A 22351-nucleotide genomic window follows, 5' to 3' on the forward strand; every position below is an offset into this window, starting at 1 on the left:
GTTAATAGAACTCCTAATTACATAACTGCAAAAAGACCTTCTCCAAGGTGTATAATATTAAAACTGTCAAAAGTCAATGACAAAGAGGGGCCAGCCCAGTTGCATAGTGGTTAAGTTCATTTGCTCTGCTTCAGTGGCCTGGGGTTCATGGGCTGGGATCCTGGGTGTGGACCTAGCACCATTCAATAAGCCATGCTGTGGAAGCATCCCACATAAAATAGAGGAAGATTGGCACAGATGTTAGCTCAGTGACAATCTTCCTCAAGCAATAAGAGGAGGATTGGTAACAGGTGTTAGCTCAGGGCCAATCTTCTTCCACACACACACACACACACACACAAATCAATGATAAAGAAAAAATATTAAGAGAAGCAAGAGAGAAGAAAATAACCTACAAAGGAACCCATATCATGCTTTCAGCAGATTTCTCAGCAGAAACCATACAGGCTAGGAGAGAGTGGAATGGTATATTCAAAATACTGAAAGATAGAAACTATCAGCTAAGAGTACTCTATCCAGTGAAACTATCCTTCATATATGATGGAGAAATAAAAACTCTCCCAGACAAACAAAAGCTGAGGGAGTGGATTGCCATTTGATCTGCCTTACAAGAAGCATTGAAAGGAGCCCTCCTACCTACAAAAAACACACACACACACACACACACAAAGGTTTACAAAGTTTTGAGCAAGGAGATAGACAGACAGAATCAGAAAATTGAAGCTCTGTATCAGAATAGGTTAGTAAACGCTTAATAATAACACAAAGGATAAAGGGAAAGAAAGCATCAAAAATAAGTATAACCACTTCAATTTGGTCACAAACTCACAACACAAAAAAGAATAATTTGTGACAACAAAAACATGGAAAGAGAAGAGCAAAGGGATGGAACCTGCAGGCTAATGCAGATAAGATGCTATCAGAAAAAGGACTATCTATATAGTCTTTTGCATAAGTCCTTTTATACAAACCTCATGGTAAGTACATGGTAAGTACAAAACAAAAAATGAGAGCAGAGTCACTAATCATAAATAAAGAGAAAATGGAGAAAAGCATCACAGAAAACCACCAAACTGAAATGGCAGACAGAAATACAAGGAAAAAGAAATAATGGAAATCTAGAACAATTGGAAAATAAAAGATAAAATGGCAATACTAAGCCCTCACATATCAATAATCATTGTAAATGCAAATGGATTGAATTCACCAATCAAAAGACAAAGAGTGGCTGGATGGATTAAAAAACAAGACCTAACAATATGTTGCCTCCAGGAAACACATCTCAGCTCTAAAGAGAAACACAGTCCCAGAGTGAAGGGGTGGAAGATGATACGCCAAGCAAATGGCAAGATAAAGCAAGCAGGGGTAGGGGCCGGCCCCATGGCCAAGTGGTTAAGTTCACACACTCCGCTTCAGTGGCCTGGGGTTTCGCTGGTTTGGATCCTGGGTGTGGACATGGCACTGCTTGTCAGGCTATGCTGGGGCGGCATCCCACATGCCACAGCTAGAAGGACCCACAACTAAAGGTATACAACTATGTACTGGGGGGTTTGGGGAGAAAAAGTAAAAATAAAATCTTTAAAAAAAGAAAAAGAAAGCAGGTGTAGCCATACCTATATGGGACAAAAGAGACTGAAAGATAATAAAGATAATGAGACAAAGATGGGCATTATGTAATAATAAAAGGGACACTCCACCAAGAAGTCATAACACTTACTAATATATATGCACCTAACACAGGAGCACCAAAGTGCACGAAGAAACTATTAACGTACCTAAACGGAGAAACTGGCAGCAACGCAATAATAGTAGGAGAGCTTAACACCCCACTTACATCAATGGATAAATCATCCAGAGAGAAAGTCAACAAGGAAACAGTGACCTTAAATGTAATACTAGACCAGATGGACTTAATAGATATATACAGAACATTGCATCCCCAAACAGGAGAGTATACATTCTTCTCAAGTGCACATGGAACATTCTCAAAGATAGATCATATGTTGGAAAACAAAGCAAGCCTCAATAAATTTAAAAAATTGAAATCCTATCAAGCATCTTTTCTGACCACAATGGTATGAAACTAGAAATCAACTACAAGAAAAAAAGCTGAGAAAGTCACAAATATGTGGAGACTAAACAACATGCTACTGAACAACTATTGGATCAATGAAGAAATCAAATGAGATGTCAAAAATACCTGGAGACAAGTGAGAATGAAAACACAACATACCAAAACTTCTGGGATGCAGCAAAAGCAGTACTAAGAAGGAAATTTATAGCAATACAGGCCTATGTTAAGAAACAAGAAAAATCTAAAACAATCTTACATGATACCTAAAAGATCTAGAAAAAGAAGAGCAAACAAAGCCCAAAGTTAGTAGAAGGAAGGAAATAATAAAAATAAGAGCAGAAATAAACAAAATAGAGACTAAAAAAACAACAGACAGGATCAATGAGACTAAGAGCTGGTTCTTTGAGAAGATAAACAAAATTGACAAACCCTTAGCCAGACTCACTAAGAAAAAAAGAGAGAAGACTCAAATAAAAAAAATCAGAAATAAAAGAGTAGAAATTACAATGGACCACACAAATATAAAGGATTAAATGAGAATACTATGAAAAGCTAAATGCCAACAAATTGGATAACATAGAAGAAATGGATAAAATCTTGGAATCATACAACCTCCCAAAACTGAATCAAGAAGACATAGAGAATCTGAATAGACCAATCACAAGAGATTGAAACAGTAATCAAAAACCTCCTAAAAAACAAAAGTTGAGAACCAGGTGGCTTCCCCAGCAAATTCTACAAAACATTCAAAGAAGACTTGATACCGATCCTTCTCAAACTCTTCCCCCAAATTGAAGAGGACAGGATGCTTCCTCACTCATTTTATGAGGCCAACATCTCCCTGACACCAAAACCACATAAGGGCAACATAAAAAAGGAAAATTATAGGCCAATATTGCTGATGACCATAGATGCAAAAACCCTCAACAGGGGATGGCCCAGTGGTGCACATTCTGCTTCAGTGGCCCAGGGTTCACTGGTTCGGATCCTGGGTGTGGATCTATGCACCACTTGGCAAGCCATGCTGTGGCAGGCATCCCACATATAAAGTAGAGGAAGATGGGCATGGATGTTAGCACAGGGCCAGTCTTCCTCAGCCAAAAAAAAAAAAAAAAAAGAGGAGGATCAGCAGCAGATGTAGCTCAGGGCTAATCTTTCTCAAAAAAAAAAAAAAAATCCTCAACAAGAAATTAGCAAATTGAATACAACAATACATCAAAAGGATCAAGTGGGATTTATTCCAGGGATGCAGGGATGGTTCAACATCTGCAAATCAATCAGTGTGATACACCAGATTAACAAAATGAAGACTAAAAATCACATGGTCATCTCAGATGCAGAGAAAGCACTTGACAAGATTCAACATCCATGTATGGTAAAAACTCAATGAAATGGGTATAGAAGGAAAGTGCTTCAACATTATAAAGGCCATATATGACAAACTTATAGCCAACATCAAACTCAACAGTGAAAAACTGAAAGCTATTCCTCTGAGAACAGGAACAAGACAAGGATGCCCACTCTCACAACTCTTATTCAGCATAGTTTTAGGCAGAGTAACAAGGCATGAAAAAGAAATGAAAGGTATCCAATTGGAAAAGAAGAAGTAAAACTGTCACTATTTGTGGAAGATATGATTCTATATATAGAAAACCCTAAAGAGTCTGCCAAAAAAGTAATACAAATAATCAACAAATACTGTAAAGTTGCAGTGTACGAAATCAACTTAGAAAAAGCAGTAGCCCTCCTATACACTAAAAACAAACTAGTAGAAAGAGAAATCAAGAATACAATCCTACTTAGAATCACAACAAAAAGAATAAAATACCTAGGAAAAATTTAATCAAGTAGGAGAAAAACCAATACACTGAAAACTAAGACATTATTGAAAGAAGTTGAGGATGACATAAAGAAATGGAAAAATATTCTATGCTTAAGGATTAGAAGAATAAATGTAGTTAAAATGTCTATATTACCTAAAGCAATCTATAGATTCAATGCAATACAAACCAGAATCCCCATGACATTCTTCATGGAAATAGAACAAAGAATCCTAAAATTTATATGGAACAACAAAAGACCCAAATAGCCAAAACAATCCTGAGAAAAAAGAACAAAGTCGGAGGCACCACATTCTCTGAATTTGAAATATACTACAAAGCTATAGCAATCAAAATAACATGGTACTGGCAGAAAAACAGACACATAGATCAATGGAACAGAACTGAGAGCTCAGATGTAAAACCACACATCTGTGGACAGCAAATCTTTGACAAAGGTGCCAAGCACATACAATGGAGAAAGGAAAGTCTCTCCAACAAATGGTGCTGGAAAAACTGGACAGTCACATGCAAAAGAATGAAAGCAGACCATTGTCTTACACCACACAGAAAAATTAATTCAAAATGGATTAAAGACTTGAAGGTAAGACCTGAAACCATAAAACTCTTAGAAGAAAATATAGGCATTGCACTCTTTACATCGGTCTTAGCAGCATCTTTTCAAATACCATGTGTACTCAGGCAAGGGAAACAAAAGAAAAAAAAAAATTGTGGCTACATCAAACTAAAAAGCTTCTGCACAGCAAAGGAAATCATCAATAAAATGAAAGGCAACCTGGCAATTGAGAGAAGATATTTGCAAATCATATTTCAATAAGAGGTTAATATCCGAAATATTTAAAGAACCCATGCAACTCAACAACAACAAAACAAACAGCCCGATTAAAAAATGGGCAAAGAATATGAAAAAACATTTTTCCAAAGAAGATATACAGAATGCAGACAGGCACATGACACTTATTCAACACAACTAATTATTAGGGAAATGCAAATCAAAACTACAATGAGATAGCACCTCACAATGGCTGTCAAAATGGCTATAATTAACAACAAAAGAAATAAATTTTGGAGCGGGTGTGGAGAAAAGGGAACCCTCTTGCACTGCTGGTGGGAATGCAAACTGGTGCAGCTACTATAGAAAACAGTATGGCAATTTCTCAAAAAATTAAAGATAGAAATACCATATGATCCAGCTATTCCACTACTGGGTATCTATCCAAAGAACATGAAATAAATAATTTAAAAAGATATATGCACCCTTATGTTAATTGCAGCATTATTCACAACAGCCAAGACGTGGAACCAACCCAAGTGCTTATCAACAGACGAATGGATAAAGAAGATGTGGTATTTATTTATATATAATGGAATACTACTTAGCCATAAACAATGACAAAATCGTTCCATTTATGACAACATGAATGGACTTTAAGGGCATTATGCTAAGCCATGTAAGTCAGACAGAGAAAGACAAATACCATACGATTTCACTTCCATGTGGAAAATAAACAAACACACAGATAAAGAGGACAAATGAGTGGTTACCAGAGGAGAAGGGGGTAGGGAGAGTGTGAAAGGGGTAAGTGAGCACATATGTACGGTGACGGACAACAACTGTGCTTTGTTGTTGGTGAACATGAAGCAGTCTATACAGGAAATGAAATGTAGTGATGTACACCTGAATTTTACACAATACTGTAAGCCAATATGACCTCAAAAAAAAAAAAAAAAGAAAGTCCTCTCTTTTCTTACTTCGCCTCTGTCTCAGGGGTAGGCTTGCTTTATTTATGGGTTTGACTCTTTCAGTTACCATTTTGGGGCTGATGCAATCTGGAATGTGTTACATTAGTCATCTAGGTAGTCATTGAATTCCATCCTTCTGGGGAAGGTCAAGTGGTGCTCAGTGGAGAAGATGCAGGTAACGTGCAAGAGGTGATGGTAGCCCACAGTCTCATTTCTGTTCTGAAATGCAACTTACTCTGGTTTAGGTACATCAGCTTTACATGAAAGTACAAGGCTGCTTGACGATAGCTGAGGGCACGTAACTTTGTGTTTCTAGTTTTGCCACTGGAATTGACCTTGGGCGAGCCACTGAGAAACATCTCTCTACTATTTTTGTCAGTCTGAGAAATGAGAACAATACTGCTGCCCACTTTAAAAGGGGAGCTGTAATACATTTTACTTTTGTAGAGCCGAGACCCGGACCTGGACAATCGGAGGCTCCTCACCGCCTGCCCTGTCCTTGGAATGTACGCTCTCCCCACCATGCCCACAGTGGGAACCATTTTCAAAGACATAGTCTTGAGAGAGCAATGTGTTGTTGAGACTGCCTGGATGGTATACATGACTGGACGCAGGTAAGGCTTCTATATAAACTTTTAAGATTTGGCGGGCGGGTGCGGAGATCTACTCGTCTCGCGATGCCCTAGGCAAGCCTTGTATGTAAGTTCCTTAGCTTATTAACCCTCTGTCTACCCATCTGGGGTGGTCTGTGTCTTTCTTTGGTCTCTCCTTGCCCTGCCTGTATAAAGGCTAGTTTGTGATCCAACAATGTGGGTTATAACAGGGACAGTAGCGTAGTATGAATTTCTGTCGTGAATTGTGTAACAAGATTTGCGTAATACATTGTGTCATAAGAGTATGATGGTCTTGTTTCTGTAATAAGATGTTACTACTGGCCTAGAGGTTTGGCTCCTTCCCACTATGATTCCTGTAAAGTCTTTCTGCATCTACCGCTGATCAGACGAGAATGGGTATGGAAATCTAGTTCAGACCCCATCCTCCAAGTGGCAAGTGGCGTGAGCCGGGATGAGCTGGTTATCTGCTCTGCAGGAGCCTCCTCTCTGGTTTCCCTTCCACCAGGCTTCCCTCGGACTCTTCCATCCTCCATGCTGCTGCCAGCACATTTTCCTCCTGGAAACAAATCTGAGTCTCTCTAGCTCCTGCTTGAAAACCTCTCAACTCCCAGCTGTTGCCCATAGGAGTAATTCCAAATTCCTTTGACAGGTGTATAAAGCCTTTTACAATTTGGCCGCAACCTACTTCACTCCTTTTCTTCCTGGCCACTGTAATCCTGCACCCCACATTCCAGATCTGGTGCATTTCTCAGCGTTTCTTTAAACAGCAATGCCCTTCATTCTGCCTTTATCCAAACTGTTCCTTTTGCCTGACAATGCTCTTTGCCCATTTCTGTCTTAGAAATGCTCGTGCTTCCACACCCCGCTCAGAGGCTGTGCGGCTGTCCCTGGAACATCCCTTCCTACTTGCAGGGAGTTCCCTGCTCCCTCTGCCTCCTCAGCCCTCTGTGTAGCTCTCCTGTCTACCACTCACAGAGTAAAGGTTATCTGTGCTTTCCTGAGGGTAGGGCTTCTCCTCTCATCTTCTTGCCCCAGCTCCAATCCTAGAGCCTGACATTTGTACTCACTGAGTGAATGAATTATATTTCAGGTTTGCAGTTTATAGGCGTGCTGTTAAGTCTTGTGGGAGATGCAGTTTCCAAAACTGAGCTAGAGGGGACCTTGTTTTAGGTGATAGCTTTAGAGGAAATGCTGGGCTCTCATGAGGTCCTTCTCCCACATGCAGACAGGGGCCCATTGGGCTCCAAGTTTCACTGAATCCCATGTAAGGCAGTCTATGTTATGGCAAGGCTCTGGTCAGGAGATGCTCAACACATGTCATCACAGGGTGTTAGAATTGGAAGGGGTCTTACAGGGGCCAACAGTCTAACCTCAGTTACCCAAATGAGGAAATTTGGGCTAGGAAATGTTGGGTAATGCTCCAGCCATGCAACAAGCTAGAATCAGAACTGAAGTTTGAAGCTGAAATTTCCCCCTACTCCCCAACGCCAGCCACTCTCTGCTCTTTCTATCCAGCCCTAGCTCTTCTCTGGCACTTTCTCTGCTGCTCAGCAAGCACAGGGGTGGCAGGCAAAGGGGGTGGATGTGTTCAAATTCTCTCACTTCAAATGAGAGCAATTGGACATGGAAGGAAAACTGACTATGATTTTTTTTCCAAACTGAGGGTCCATTACAGCAACCTGACTCCTTTCCTGCTTCTCCGCTAGGTGACCCACTCTGAACATCTTAGATCAACCCAGGGCCTAGAGAGAACCGGAGTCGGCCCTTTGCTCCTACGGGTCCTTCGACGCTCAGATTCTCACATGTGCTTCCTATGGTTTTGCATCACTCCTTGCTCAGTTAGCATAGAGGTTTCTCAGAATCAAGTGTGCAATGTGCTTTTTCTAATGTTTACTCAGGAAAGGTCATTGCGTTAGAGCTTTAAGGAGGAAAGACGCAAAGGAAAACACATGATCTATAATAAGCACGTGCTGTGTAACTTTCACATTGGATATTCATGCACAAATGTTTGTATGTATAGAAATTTAAAAATAGAGACATCTGTCCTTGCCCATCAAATGGGTGAATGAAGAATGAAGCAAAACCAGGGAGGGGCCAGTGGTTGAACTAGATGATCTCTAAAGAATATTTCCAGGGAAAAATTTTGTGATTCTTTCAAGTGATAGAATCCAGTGAGAAGAAGCCTAAAGGCTTCCACTAGAGCCATTTGATTGTTTCTCCTTGTGGGTAAACAGGAATTAAAAACTAAGCAAACCACATTTAACTTTTCTCGAGTGCTTGGCCTTTGGATGTCCATCTATTTGTGCACAATAGCGCATCAGTTTCCCTCCCACATCTCTTATAAACACACCCTACGATCTTTTGTTAGCATGTTATAAAGGCCTTCGGGGAGAAGCCTGCCCTTTGGTCTCTGCCACAGAGAAATTCCCACGGCACTCCTCACAGTGAGAACGTGTAATACTCACTGTGATCCTAGCTTCTCTGCCTTGGGCCTCATCAAGACCCAATAGTATGGGCATATGCATACATTTCCAGAGTGTGGACTCCAGTGTCCAAAAGTAGTGCCAAAATTGAATTTACTTTAATGATAAGAGCAAATGGAACAGTATATATAATAACTGGTTATAATTAAATATAGCTAATATGTCCAGGCAAGCTGGCTAATAAGTGTTTAAAGGGTTCAAAAGGAAAATAGGAAAGAATCAACAATAAGGACAAAAATAGTTCTATGATTTATACAAGATTATAAATTTGATAAACACTTATAGAAATTAGAAATGTCCTTTGAATATTGAAATGTCCTTTAAAAATTTAATAATCCCCTATAAAAGAACATACATGGGAATGGTTTAAAAAATTCTTAAAATTCCAGAGATCTGGAGAGTTCACTTGAAGATGGTGGCACAGAAGCCTCCTGAACTCACCTCCACCCAGAGACATACCGAATCTACAGCAACAGATGGAACAATTCCCTCTGAGAAAAATCTGGAAACTAGCTGAGTGATTCCTATACGTCAAGTAAGCAAGAGAAAAAACCACATTGAAATGGATAGGAGAGGCTGAGACACATTCTCACCATAAACCCAACCCACGGCGTGGGAACACACAATTGGAAGGGAACTCATAACTCCCAGCTTCTCCCCAAGGAGTGAAAGATTTAGACCCCACATCTGTGCCCCCAATATTTTTTTCTTTTAAAGATTTTATTTTTCCTTTTTCTCCCAAAGCCCCCCGGTACGTAGTTGTGTATTTTCAGTCGTGGGTCCTTCTAGTTGTGGCATGTGGGATGCCGCCTCAGCACGGCCCGATGAGCAGAGCCATGTCCACGCCCAGGAGATTGGGAACACCTCACAGAGAGGTAGGAAGAAAGCCAGGAGTGTGGGGGCCACAAAAACCAAGGGGATCAAGAGTTTCAAGACAGAGAAACTGGTCAACACTGAATCACATGCTGTCATGTGATCTTTGGATTTAATGACAAAGTCCATTTTTTACCACGTTGGGGAGCATTTTCATGAATGAAAGCCAGGCTGTTTGAGGGTCAGAATTGGAGAAAGTGAATGAAAAAACAAAAGCTGTTTCAAGATGTTTGGCTGTGAAGGGACAGAGAGAGGTAGGATGATATCTGGGGAGTTCAAACTGGAGAGAAGTCTTTGTTTAAATGATTTTTGTTATTTATTTATTTACACATAACAAATGGGCCACATGGTGAATAAGATAGCTGTACCTCTACTCTTGAGGAAGAAACAAGTAGAAAGGAGTTGATAATATAAAGAGAGAAGGAGAATAACTGATGGTATGTGGTACCAGAAAATCAAGAAATGGATGGAAATTAGAGCAGTTGTTGTAGTAGGCAGAATAATGGCCCCCAAAGGTGTCCGCATCCTAATTCATGACCCTGTGAATATGTTAGGTTATGTTATGGCAAAAGGGAATTAGAGTTGCTAATCAGCTGACCTTGAGATGGGAGACTATCCTGGATTATCTTGGTGGGCCCAATGTAATCCCAAGGGCCCTTGTAAGTGGAAGAAGGAGACAGAAGAGAGACCCAGAGAGATGGCAGTTTGGGAGAGACTTGGTCCGACGTTGCTGGCTTTGAAGATGGAAGAATGGGCTCACGAGTCACGGAATTTGGGTGGCTCTAGAAGCCAGAAAAGCTAGGAAGTGGATTCTCTCCTAGATGCCCCATGAAGAAATACAGCCCTGCCCACACCTTGCTTTAAACCCAGAGAGATCCGTGTGAGACTTCTGACCTACAGAACTGTATGAGAATAAATCTGTGTTGTTTTAAGCCACTAAGTTTGTAGTAATTTGTTACAGTAGCAAAAGGAAACCAATATAGTGGTCTTCAGATACTTTTGCCCACACAACTCCTAAGTGAATTTTTTCAAACTGTGTACCTCCTCACATATTTTCATGCAAACATCTAAAATTTTTCTTAAGTTCAAATAGTTGAAAAAGACATCATTTCTGCTGCATGTAAATATTTCATTTCAAAAACAAAACTGTTGTATCGCTCTTTTAAATGTAAACAAGGAAATCTAAATTTCACAAGGCTTTTATATTCCCCATCATCTATTTAAAAAACACATATATGAGCTCTTCTTTAATAGATGAAAAATTTTCATCATTACCTTTTCTCCTTGAAATATTTTCATTCCAGTTCCCCCACAGAAATGTATCCTAATGTAATATAATTTTATGCCTAAAAGTCTATGTATGATTCTATCAAACTTCTCTGCAATAAAAATATGTATATAAATGAAAATTTCAATATTTTTTGTGAAAGATAAGGCTGTATGTCTGTATAAGTTATCATAATTGTTTTTAGTGTATGATTATCCAGTCAATATGTGTTATATATAATGATAATTATTAAATCTTCTAGATTTAATAATTTACTTTCTAAGTAAAATTTTATGGGAACTGCATTGCTTTGTGAGATGAATAGTTTCCTTTTTTCTAATTAGGTCATGTAGCCATAGATAAACATGACGTTGCTAGAATGAGACAGGATTCAGTATCATCTATATTCCTATTGTTATATATGTTAAATGAGAACTATTATTTATATAGTAAATGGAAGAAAATGGAATGATTTTTTAGAACATCACTCAATTCTTAGAAATTTTTCCAAGTTATATACTCAAATTCACGGTAATATATCAAAAATTATATTTAAAAATTTAGCTACTGACCACTGTCATACCTACTTTTAATTTTGTTGAAGGCAAAGCATAGAAAAGTGCTAACTTACCAAAGTATTTTTTACCTAGCCCTTAGAATTATTAATTTTCTTATTTTCTGGGAAATATACCTAGGCTTTACCAAGGCTTTATCAAGCTTATCAAATGCCTCTTAATTATACCTGCTACTCTTTCCTTTAGAGATTCCTTGTGTGTGAGCTAAGATTACATGACAATTGAGCAAAACCCAACCCCACAAAATGGGAAATTGCATGTTTTAGGACTTTTTCTCCTTGACTGTAAATGGAAACGTATATATCCATCTAAATTTTTATTTTCTGCCTTATTTCAAACTGCCTTAAAAATACGTGGAGGGGCAGCCTGGTGGTGTTGTGGTTAAGTTTGGGCACTCCGCTTTGATGGCCTGGGGTTTGCAGGTTTGGATTCCAGGTGCGAATCTGCACACTGCTCATCAGGCCATGCTGTGGCAGTGTCCCCTTACAAAATAGGGGAAGATTGGCACAGATGTTAGCTCAGGACAATCTTCCTCAAGCAAAAAGAGGAAGATTGGCAACAGATGTTAGCTCAGGGACAAGCTTCTTCATTAAAAAAAAAAAACAAACCCAAAAACAAAAAGCATGGAGGTGAGAGAGTCAAGCACTTGAGTATTATTATTATACATAGATTGGTGATTTCATATTATAGTTGAAGATAATTATTTATCTTGAAACTTTTGAGAGAATTAAATAGCACACCTGCCTCTGAGAGGGAGACATTAATATTACAGTAATTTTTAACAGTTTCAGAGCATTATGTCCTAGATTGGTTTGGGGAACATTTTATCCTATTTCCATACACAAGGAAGTGCTCTGCTTTAAAGGTGCCGTTTAACCTGCTTCGTGGAGATTCATAGCAGAAAGAAGAGAAGGTATAGAGCCACCAGGAAATGTGGGACTTAGGTGGTTAACAATTCTTAACATTATTTACAGTAGAACCAATAACATATTTCTATGAAGTTAACCTGAACTTAATATACACATAATAGCAAACAATAAATGAGCAGAGAAGTGATCGACAAGCAGCAGCAAACAGGAGACTTTCATATAAGAAAAAAGAGAATATGGATTCAAGAACATTTTAGTACAAGTTAGTGAAATTGCTTCACCCATGCATCTGAATAAATGTTCAAGATCCTATAAAACGCTAGCTTACATTCACATACGTCCCTTGTATTCAAAGCTGTAACACTGACTGGCTGAGGAACTTTTTCACTTCCTTCTTGGAGATCATGAAAGCATACTTCTGAGCCCTAGATCAAGACACGGCTGAGCTGAGTTCTCGCCAAACACTCTGCGTTAAAAAAAATGTAGAGCAGGTAGCCTCAGCCAGTTGGACTGCCCGGCATGCCTTCCACAAATCTCAAACATTCTAATTCTAGGACAGTTAGAAAGATGAACCCAGAGCCTTGCCTTGAGTTTGTCACCTGCGTAAAGTAAGGCACTGCCACCTTGCTACAGGTATTTACTTACAGGTATTTTTCCTGCTCTCTCTGCTTTCTCTCCTTGCGCTCTCCCTAAGGTGATGTATCTTTTGGCAGCGGTCCAGGAACGGAAGACTGGAAGCTGTTAAATGAAATTGTCATCACTCCTTCTGCCCCATCTTACAAAATATCCCAATTCAGCGCATCTCAACTCTCTAGCCAGGGTTCCACCAAAAGCAGAGCCTGAGACAAATACTTGCCCACAGGAAGCAGCGAGGCGTGAGCTTGAAGGAGGAAGAGTGAGAGCCGATATATGAAGCTTTATCCAGTTGGCCGCTGCTAAGATCATGTGAGGAGCCTAATAACATGTGTCTCAGGACCATTTCTCTGTGAATAAAGGGGGAAGCCTTTGCCCGCCTGCTAAAGGATTCTCCCACAGAGGGTTAACTTCCCCACGCTGTGGGATTGCCCCTGTGTGAGTTCCCACTCTCCCACAGCACCAGAAAAGCTGAGGCCAGGAGCTTTCAGGTTGTACCTGCATGAAGCTGGTCAAAGCCTGTGAAGAACAGGACATGGGAAGAGGAAGGATGGAGAGGATTGGAAGAGGTCGTAGAAGGTGGGTACAGAACCCAGGATTCTAGAGCCCCCATGAGTTCCTAATAGAAAATTATGTAAGATAGGGAGAGACGCAAGGTCCAAAATGCGTTTCAGGTGCTTAAGTGATTTAAGAAGACTTTGCGGAGACTAAAATCTTGAATTGTTTCTTTAGCCCTTTGGATGTTTTTATACTCTGGTGAAATGTATCCAAGTGCGATTAAGAGTGGGTGAGGAGAGTGTCTGCTTTTTGTGAAGAGCGAAGAATGTGATTGTTAAAGGGAAGATGGGAAAGGAGAATTTTTGTAATGCCTGGAGCCAATCTGCATTCTCAGGCAGGTCAGTTTTAGGAGGATTCGTTCAGAATTTCAGGATCTGGAAACTAGTCCCCTTTTTGAGAAATTTCGTGACAACGTATCCAGTGTTCTTCATGGGTTTACATATCCACTTTTTAAAATTTTATTTTATTGAGGTCAGAATGGTTTAGAACATTGTGAAATTTCAGGTGTACATTATTATTTATCAGTTTCTGTGTAGACTGCATCATGCTTGCCACCAAACGTTTAATTTTTATCTGTCACCATACATATGTGCCCCTTTACCCCTTTCACCCACCCTGCAACCCTCTCCCCCTGGTAACCACTAATCTGTTCTCTTTGTCCGTGTGTTTGTTTATCCTCCACATGAGTGAAATCATACTGTGTGTGTCTCTCTCTGTTTGGCTTATTTCGCTTAACATAATACCCTCAATGTCCATCCACGTTGTTGCAAATGGGATGATTTTGCCTTTCTTTATGGCTGAGTAGTATTCCGTTGTATATATATATATCACATCTTCTTTATCCCTTCATCAGTTAATGGGCACTTGGGTTACTTCTACGTCTTGGTTATTGTGAATAATGCTGCAACGAACAAGGGGGTGCATAAATCTCTTTGAATTGTTGATTTCAAGTTCTTGGTTAAATACCCAGTAGTGGGATAGCTGGATCATTTGGTATTTCTATTTTTTGTTTTTTGAGAAATCTCCATATTGTTTTCCATAGTGGCTGCACCAGTTTGCTTTCCCACCAGCAGTGTAAGAGGGTTCCATTTTCAGTAATTATAGCCATTCTAACAGGTGTAAGGTGATATCTCATTGTAGTTTTGATTTGTATTTCCCTCATGATTAGTGATGTTGAACATCTTTTCATGTGCCCATAGTCTATCTGTATATCTTCTTTGGAAAAATGTCTGTTCATATCCTCGCCCCATGTTTTGATTGGGTGTTTGTTTTTTTGTTGTTGAGTTGTGTGAGTTCTTTATATATTTTGGAGATTAACCCCTTGTTGGATATATGATTTGCAAATATTTTCTTCCAGTTGGTGGGTTGTCTTTTCATTTTATTTATGGTTTCCTTTGCCTTGCAGAAGCTCTTTAGTTTGATGTAATCCCATTTGTTTATTTTTTCTTTTGTTTCCCTTGCCTGAGTAGACATGGTATTTGAAAAGATGCTGCTAAGACCAATGTCAAAGAGTGTACTGACTATATTTTCTTCTAGGAGTTTTATGATTGCAGGTCTTACCTTCAAGTCTTTAATCCATTTTGAGCTGACTTTTGTGTACAGTCTAAGATAATGGTCCACTTTCATTCTTTTGCATGTGGCTGTCCGGTTTTCCTAACACCACTTACTGAAAGGACTTTCTTTCTCCATTGTATGTTTTTTGCTCCTTTGTCGAAGATTAGCTGTACATAGACTTTCAATTCTGTTCCACTGATCTGTGTGTCTGTTTTTGTGCCAGTACCATGCTGTTTTGATTACTATAACTTTGTATTATATTTTGAAGTCAGGGATTGTGATGCCTCCGATTTTGTTCTTTTTTCTCAGGATTGCTTTTGCTATTTGGGGTCTTTTGTTGTTCCACATATATTTTAGAATTCTTTGTTCTGTTTCCATGATGAATGTCATTGGGATTCTGATTAGGATGGCATTGAATCTGTAGATTGCTTTAGGTAATATGGACATTTTAACTATGTTTATTCTTCCAATCCATGTACATGGAAGATCTTTCCATTTCTTTATGTCATCTTTGATTTCTTTCAATAATGTCTTATAGTTTTCAGTGTATAGGTCTTTCACCTCCTTGGTTAAGTTTATTCCTAGGTATTTTATTCTTTCTGTTGAGATTGTACATGGGGTTGTCGTCTTGAGTTCTCTTTCTGCTAGTTCTTCATTAGAGTATAGAAATGCAACTGATTTTTGTAAGTCGATTTTGTACCCTGCAACTTTGGTATAGTTGTTGGTTATTTCTGATAGTTTTCTGATAGATTCTTTAGGGTTTTCTATAGATAGAATCATGTCATCTGCAAACAGCAAGAGTTTCACTTCTTCCTTTCCAATTTGGATACCGTTTATTTCTTTTTCTTGCCTAATTGCCCTGGCCAAAGCTTCCAGTACCTATGTTGAAAGTATCCACTTTTGAAGTCATTCAAAGCCCAGGTGGAGAAATTAGCCTTCACTAAGAGGAGGCAGTTCTCAATTATTTCAATACAGGGGAAGGCAGAGGGGTGGTACTGACCAATTCAAGCTGTCAGGCTTAATGGCATGAAATTGCCTTCCATGATTTCTGGATTCTTCCTCCACACCTCCACCCTTTCTGTTCAGTCTTACTCATGGGATGCTCTTCAGTGTCTCACATTCGTTGTGGTGATCCTAAACTTCCATCCTTGGGTCTCTTCTCTCCTTAATCTCCAGTCTCCATACTCTGCAGGCAGATGTCAACCACTCTCATGGTTTTACTTGCAAACTATACATGGATGAACACCAAATATTTGTCTTTAGCTCCGAATTTTCTTCCAGAGCTACAGACCTATTAACTCCCCTGTTTCCTGGATATCCTCCCCAGTGATGTCTCAGATGGCTGGAATTCAACATGTCTTAACTCTTTGTCTCCCCTGCCACTCCTAAATCTGCAGGTCCCCCAATTCCCCATTATTGTGTATCAACCATTATCTTCTCATTCCAATTGGCTAGAAACTTGAAAGGCACCTTGGACTTCCTTCCATATTTTGTACATCAGAGTCCCGTTGATTTTATTTCCCAAAGTCTTTACATTCATTTCCTTTCCTCCATCCCCACGCCACTAACTCAGTCCAGGAGTTCATTGTCTTTTGCCTAGATCATTGAAAAAGCTTCCAAACTGGTCTTCCTATCTCCACTCACTTTAGTCCTCCATTCTATTCCCCAAATATCCCCCTAAGAGTGATCTCACTAAAATGGAAATCAAATCATGTTACCCCCTTGCCTAAAACTCAATGACTTTCCGTTTCCAATAGGATAAAATTCCAACTGCTTAGCATGACATATAAGATCCTTCATGATTTAACTCTGTATACTGGGGTTACTCAAAATAAGCAATTATGCAAATACACTTTTCTCCACCTGGAATGCCCTTGTAAATATAATTGAGCCTCATTAATATTGTGCTGTGTTAAGGGGGCTGTTTATCTGGTTTTCTCCACTTTGGGGAACAGAATCTTTTTTATTATGAAATATTTCAAACACATAGGAAAGCATAGAGAAATAATGAAAAAATGCCACCAAGCTCTGTCAAATCTTAAAATCTTGACACATTTTCTTCAGATATATTTTGTTTGTTAAGAAATAAGTCATTGCAGATACAGTTATGAGCCTCATTCCCCTTTTTCCATCCCTCTCTCTCCAGAGGTAGCCACCTTCCTGAATTTGGTGTTTATCCTTTTCTGCTTTTACTATGTTGCTTATGTCTCCATAAATTTTATATATTATTGTGTTGTACACTTTTAAGCTTTATGTAATTGGTATTACAATATCCTGCAACTTGCTTATTTGTTCAACAATGCTTTTGAGATTTATCCAAGTTGATACATGAGGCTCTAGTTCTGAAGGGCTATTTGGTACTCCACTGTATGAACATACGCAGTTTATTTATCCATTCTCCTATTTAGGTTGTTTCAAATTTTTCCCTATTACAAATAATGTTGCAATAAACCTTTCTGCATATATCTCTTTTTCTAGGTTAAATACCTAGGATGGAATTCCTAGCAGAAGAACATGTAAATCCTAAACTTTAGTACCTATTTTTCTCTAAAAATTCCTCAAAAAAATGTTAGTATAAATTTTTCTCCAAAGGCAATAGAACCTTTACCAGTTGGGTAAGGTCCAGGTACAAATATAGTACAAGCTTAACTCAAGACAAGGTTCTTAAACTAGCAACTTTAGAAAGTTTTTAAGAGGACCTTATAAATGATTGCACCTGTATTCAGTTGTGAGAATTTCAGTACCTACTGTATGTGTGTATTTTATTTGTATAAGCAAGAAAGGAATTGTGTGGTTTTGGTATCAGTCACTAGCTTCTTCTCTCTGGAGGAAATGGTATGATGGCCTTCTAAAGAATTGACTTTCTGCTGAGAGCTCAGGTGCTAGGAACAATTTCTCTTCATTCATGAAGTCAGTCAATAAATTTTTATTGAGCACCTACTACATAGCTGGCACCATTCTCAGTACTGGGGTACACCAGTGGACACAAGGGATAAAGCCTTGGCCCTCTCAGAACTTATATTCTGGTGGAGGTAGACAGACAAGTAAATACACATATAAAGATATAAATATCAGCTGGTAATAAGTACAATTTAGGAAAAGCAGGGAAAATGAAATAGGGCGTGCTGGAGTGAGGGGGAAGAGTTGCTCTTTTATAAAAAGTGGTTGTGGAAGATCTTGCTGCAAAGGTGACATTTAAATAGGTAATAGAGAAAGGAGGAAGTGAGCCATGTGATTCCATGAGGGAGGAGCTTCAGAAGCAGAGGGAAAGTAAGTACAAAGGCTCTGAAGTGGGAGACTGCTCTGCGTGTTCGAGGACTAGCAAGGAGGCCAGTGTGGCTGAGGTGAAGCGAGCAGGGAGAGGGCAAAAGTGACAGGGGTAGAGTCAGTGTTGGGAGGGAATTGTTGGTTTTACTCTGACTTGGCTGGGAAGCCATCGGAGGGATAGCAGAATGACATGATCTGATTTAAGTATTTGAACAATGACTCTGATTACAAGAACAGAAGTAGGGTGCCCATTGTGGAGGCTATTACAGTATTCTTGATGAGAGACAGTTATGGCTTGGACCAAGATTTTAGCAGTAGAGGTGCTGAGAAGAAGTCAGATTCTGGATGTATTTTGAAAGAGATCTGGTGTTGGATTGGACGATGTCTGTCATGAACAATGGAAACATGAAGATACCATAACTGAGATGGATAAGATAAGAGTAGGAACAGGTGGAGGAGGAGTAAGAAGTTTCTTTTGGGATGTGGTAAGGCTGAGATTCCCGAGACTCCCAAGTATAAATGTTTAGTAGGCAGTGAGATATGTGAATTGGAGTCCGTGGTTGCAATCAAGGCCAGAGGTATAAATGTGGGAGTCATTTATAAAAACCATAAATGCTTTTTAAAAGAGTGAGGCTGGGTGAGATATCCTAGGAAGTTAGTTTGGATAGAGCAAAGACATTCTGTTCTCTTGGATTGGAAGAACTAACATAGTTAAAATGTCCATACTTCCTAAAGCAATCTACAGATTCAATGCAATCCTTATTAAAGTTCCAACAACATTTTTCACGGAAATAGAACAAAGAATCCTAAAATTTATATGGAAGAACAAAAGACCCTGAATAGCTAAAGGAATCCTGAGAAAAAAGAACAAAGCTGGAGATATCACACTCCATGATTTCAAAATATACTACAAATCTATAGTAACCAAAACAGCATGGTACTGACACAGAAACAGACACACGGATCAATGGAACAGAATTGAGAGCCCAGAAATGAACACACACATCTGTGGACAGCTAATTTTCGACAAGGGAGCCAAGAACATACCATGGAGAAAGGAAAATCTCTTCAGTAAATGGTGCTGGGAAAACTGGACAGCTACATGCAAACGAATGAAAGTAGACCATTATCTTACACCATACACAAAAATTAACTCAAAGTGGATTAAAGACTTGAATGTAAGACCTGAAACCATGAAACTTCTAGAAGAAAACAGGCAGTACACTCTTCGACGTCAGTCTTAGCAGCATATTTTCAAGTACCATGTCTGACCAGAAGAGGGAAACAATAGAAAAAATAAACAAATGGGGCTATATCAAACTAAAAACTTCTGCACAGCAAAGGAAACCATCAACAAAATGAAAAGACAGCCTAACAATTGAGAAAAGATATTTGCAAACCATATATCTGATAATGGGTTAATATCCAAAATATGTAAAGAGTGCATACATCTCAACAGCAAAAAAACAAACAACCCAGTTAAAAAATGGGCAAAAGGTCTGAACAGACATTTTTTGAAGAAGATATACAGATGGCCAACATGCACATGAAAGGATGTTCAACATCACTAACTATCAGGGAAATGCAAATCAGAACCACAATGAGATATCACCTCACTTTCTTTGGAATGGCTATAATTAACAAGATGGGAAACAGCAAGTGTTGGAGAGGACGTGGAGAGAAGGGAACTCTCACACACTGCTGGTGAGAGTGCAAACTGGTGCAGCCACTATGGAAAACAGTATGGAGATTCCTCAAAAAATTAAGACTATAACTGCCATATGATCTAGCTATTGCACTGCTGGGTATTTATCCAAGGAACATGAAAACATAAATGTGTAAAGATACATGCACCCCTATGTTCACTGCAGCATTATTCACAATAGTCAAGACTTGGAAGCAACCTAGGTGCTCATCAAGGGATGAATGGATAAAGAAGGTGTGGTATATATACACAATGGAATACTACTCAGCCATAAGAAACAATGAAATCTAAAGAAGGTGTGGTATATATACACAATGGAATACTACTCAGCCATAAGAAACAATGAAATCTGGCCATTTGTAACAACATGGATAGACCTTGAGGGTATTATGCTAAGTGAAATAAGTCAGAGGGAGAAAATCAAATACTGTATGATCTCACTCATAAGTAGAACATAAAAACAACAAGAAACAATCACATAGAGACAGAGATTGGATTGGTGGTTACCATAGGGGAAGGGGGGAGGGAGGAAGGGTATGATTAGGCACATGCGTATGGTGATAGATTGTAATTAATTTTTGGGTGGTGAACATGATGTAATCTACACAGCAATTGAAATATAATGATGTACATCTGAAATTTATATAATGTTATAAACCAATGTTACAGCAATAAAAAAATTAATTAATTAATTAAAAATTAAAAAAAAAGAGAGATCTGAGGGCTGAGTCCTGGTGCTCTCCAACATTTGGAGTGCAAGGAAATGAGGGGGAAACTGCAGAGGAGACCAAAGGGATAGTCTTTAAGTCAGGAGGACAGCCAAGACGCTGGTGTTCCAGAAGCCAAAGCAAGAAAATGTTTCCAGAAAGAGGATGTGGTACATTCTATTAAATGTTGGGAGGTCAAATTTTTAAGGATCAAAACTGACTTTGGATTCAGCAACATAAGTGTTATTGGTGACCTTGGCAAAAGCTATTTTAGCAGAGTGGTGGACTCAAATGCCTGTTTGGAGTAGGTTCAAGAGGAAATGTGGAGAGGAATTGGAGAAAAAGAAAACAGACAACTTTCAAGGGAAGATTTTGTTGGAAGTCTCTGTTAATGCTTAGAGTCTAAACTTCAAAGGCACCCACAGTTGGACAGCAGCTTGCCCTTTGCTTGGTAATGCCCTTCGGTGTTCCTTGGCGATCGCAGTTCTGGATATTCACTCCACTTACTTCATTCTCACTGTCAGGTGAGTGGATCCTTCCCCACCTCGTCTGTATGGTGAACGCATATTTGCACTTCAGCATGACGCTTAGGCATCGCTGCATGTGTGAAGTCTTCAGACGGAACAAATCGTTCTGGACGTTGTGTATGTTTTTAGTATAACTTCATTGTGGTATTATAATTTATCCCCCACTAGGCAGTGACTTTATGAAAACAAGTGTTGTGACTTTCAGGGTCCCCAGTGCTAAGTAGTGTCTGCCTAGTACTTAATAACGTTAAGTTACTGTTGGTTGCACTAAACTGAATTATTTGAAAGAAACGTAGGGTCCAAGCCTTCCCTTCCATTTCCAAGTGGATAGCAGTGTGCCCTACTATTTCTGTAGGGGAAGGAGCAAACACTATTCATCCCAGGGGAGCCTGAAACAGGTCCTCGTGGAGAGTTTCGTAAAGACCTGTTTTTATTACAAGTACTTCCAGTTGAAGTCAGAGGAGACCTGATTGACGCACACTTTCAAGGGCCTGCCTGGTATCTTTGGTGTGTTCCATCACATTGATTTGTGGTGGCGCTGAAGTGGGTGACCCCGGAAGGTGCCTTTTCTCATGCACCATTACACCAAACTGAGGGCTCCGTTAGTTTTTCACTCAAGCAACAGTATTTCCTAATGTGCCTTCACCAAGCACTGATGTCATTTCATTCCCAGAATCATTTCAATTAGATTCCACACAGTCTTTTATTGCGCTTTGGAAGTCTTTTGAGATGACAAATTATTTCTATATTCGATCTGCTGTCCTTTTCTTTTCTCTGCCTCTTCATGACTGAAAGCCCCTGTGTGCTTTGTTTTGTGTGTTATTTGGCCGAGGAGGAGTTGTCTGAAATATAATTCGACATCATTCCTGAAGAATATAATCCTTTTGCACTTACCCTCTATGTTTATTCTTGGGTTTCTGCTATTAATTAGCAAATTCATTTTCTGATAGCCACAATGAGGTTAGAATAAATGTACTGAGCTAGGTAGCCAGCAAAGCCCAATGTATTCAGAGTGATAACAAGAGACCAATTCTGTTCTGATAAACACCATTAAAAGGAAA

The 22351-nt window shown here is 39.2% G+C and overlaps 1 protein-coding gene across 5 annotated transcripts in view; it reads left to right on the forward strand.

Annotated features, from left to right (window-relative positions):
* Positions 1-22351, forward strand: part of PRIM2 (DNA primase subunit 2) — a 351775-nt gene that overhangs the window by 280126 nt on the left and 49298 nt on the right. For 4 of the 5 annotated variants that reach the window (XR_011530149.1, XM_070586357.1, XM_070586354.1 and 1 more), the window contains exon 14: positions 6106-6272. Coding sequence is in view for 4 of the 5 variants with exons in the window: in XM_070586357.1 (XP_070442458.1) it covers positions 6106-6272 (167 nt within the window). In the remaining variant the exon portion in view is untranslated. Of the gene's footprint in view, positions 1-6105; positions 6273-9144; positions 10565-22351 lie in introns of those variants that run through there. The other variant, XM_070586356.1, reaches the window with a different exon arrangement.

Source organism: Equus przewalskii, chromosome 19 (assembly GCF_037783145.1).
Source record: "Equus przewalskii isolate Varuska chromosome 19, EquPr2, whole genome shotgun sequence".
NCBI classification, from domain to species: domain Eukaryota; kingdom Metazoa; phylum Chordata; class Mammalia; order Perissodactyla; family Equidae; genus Equus; species Equus przewalskii.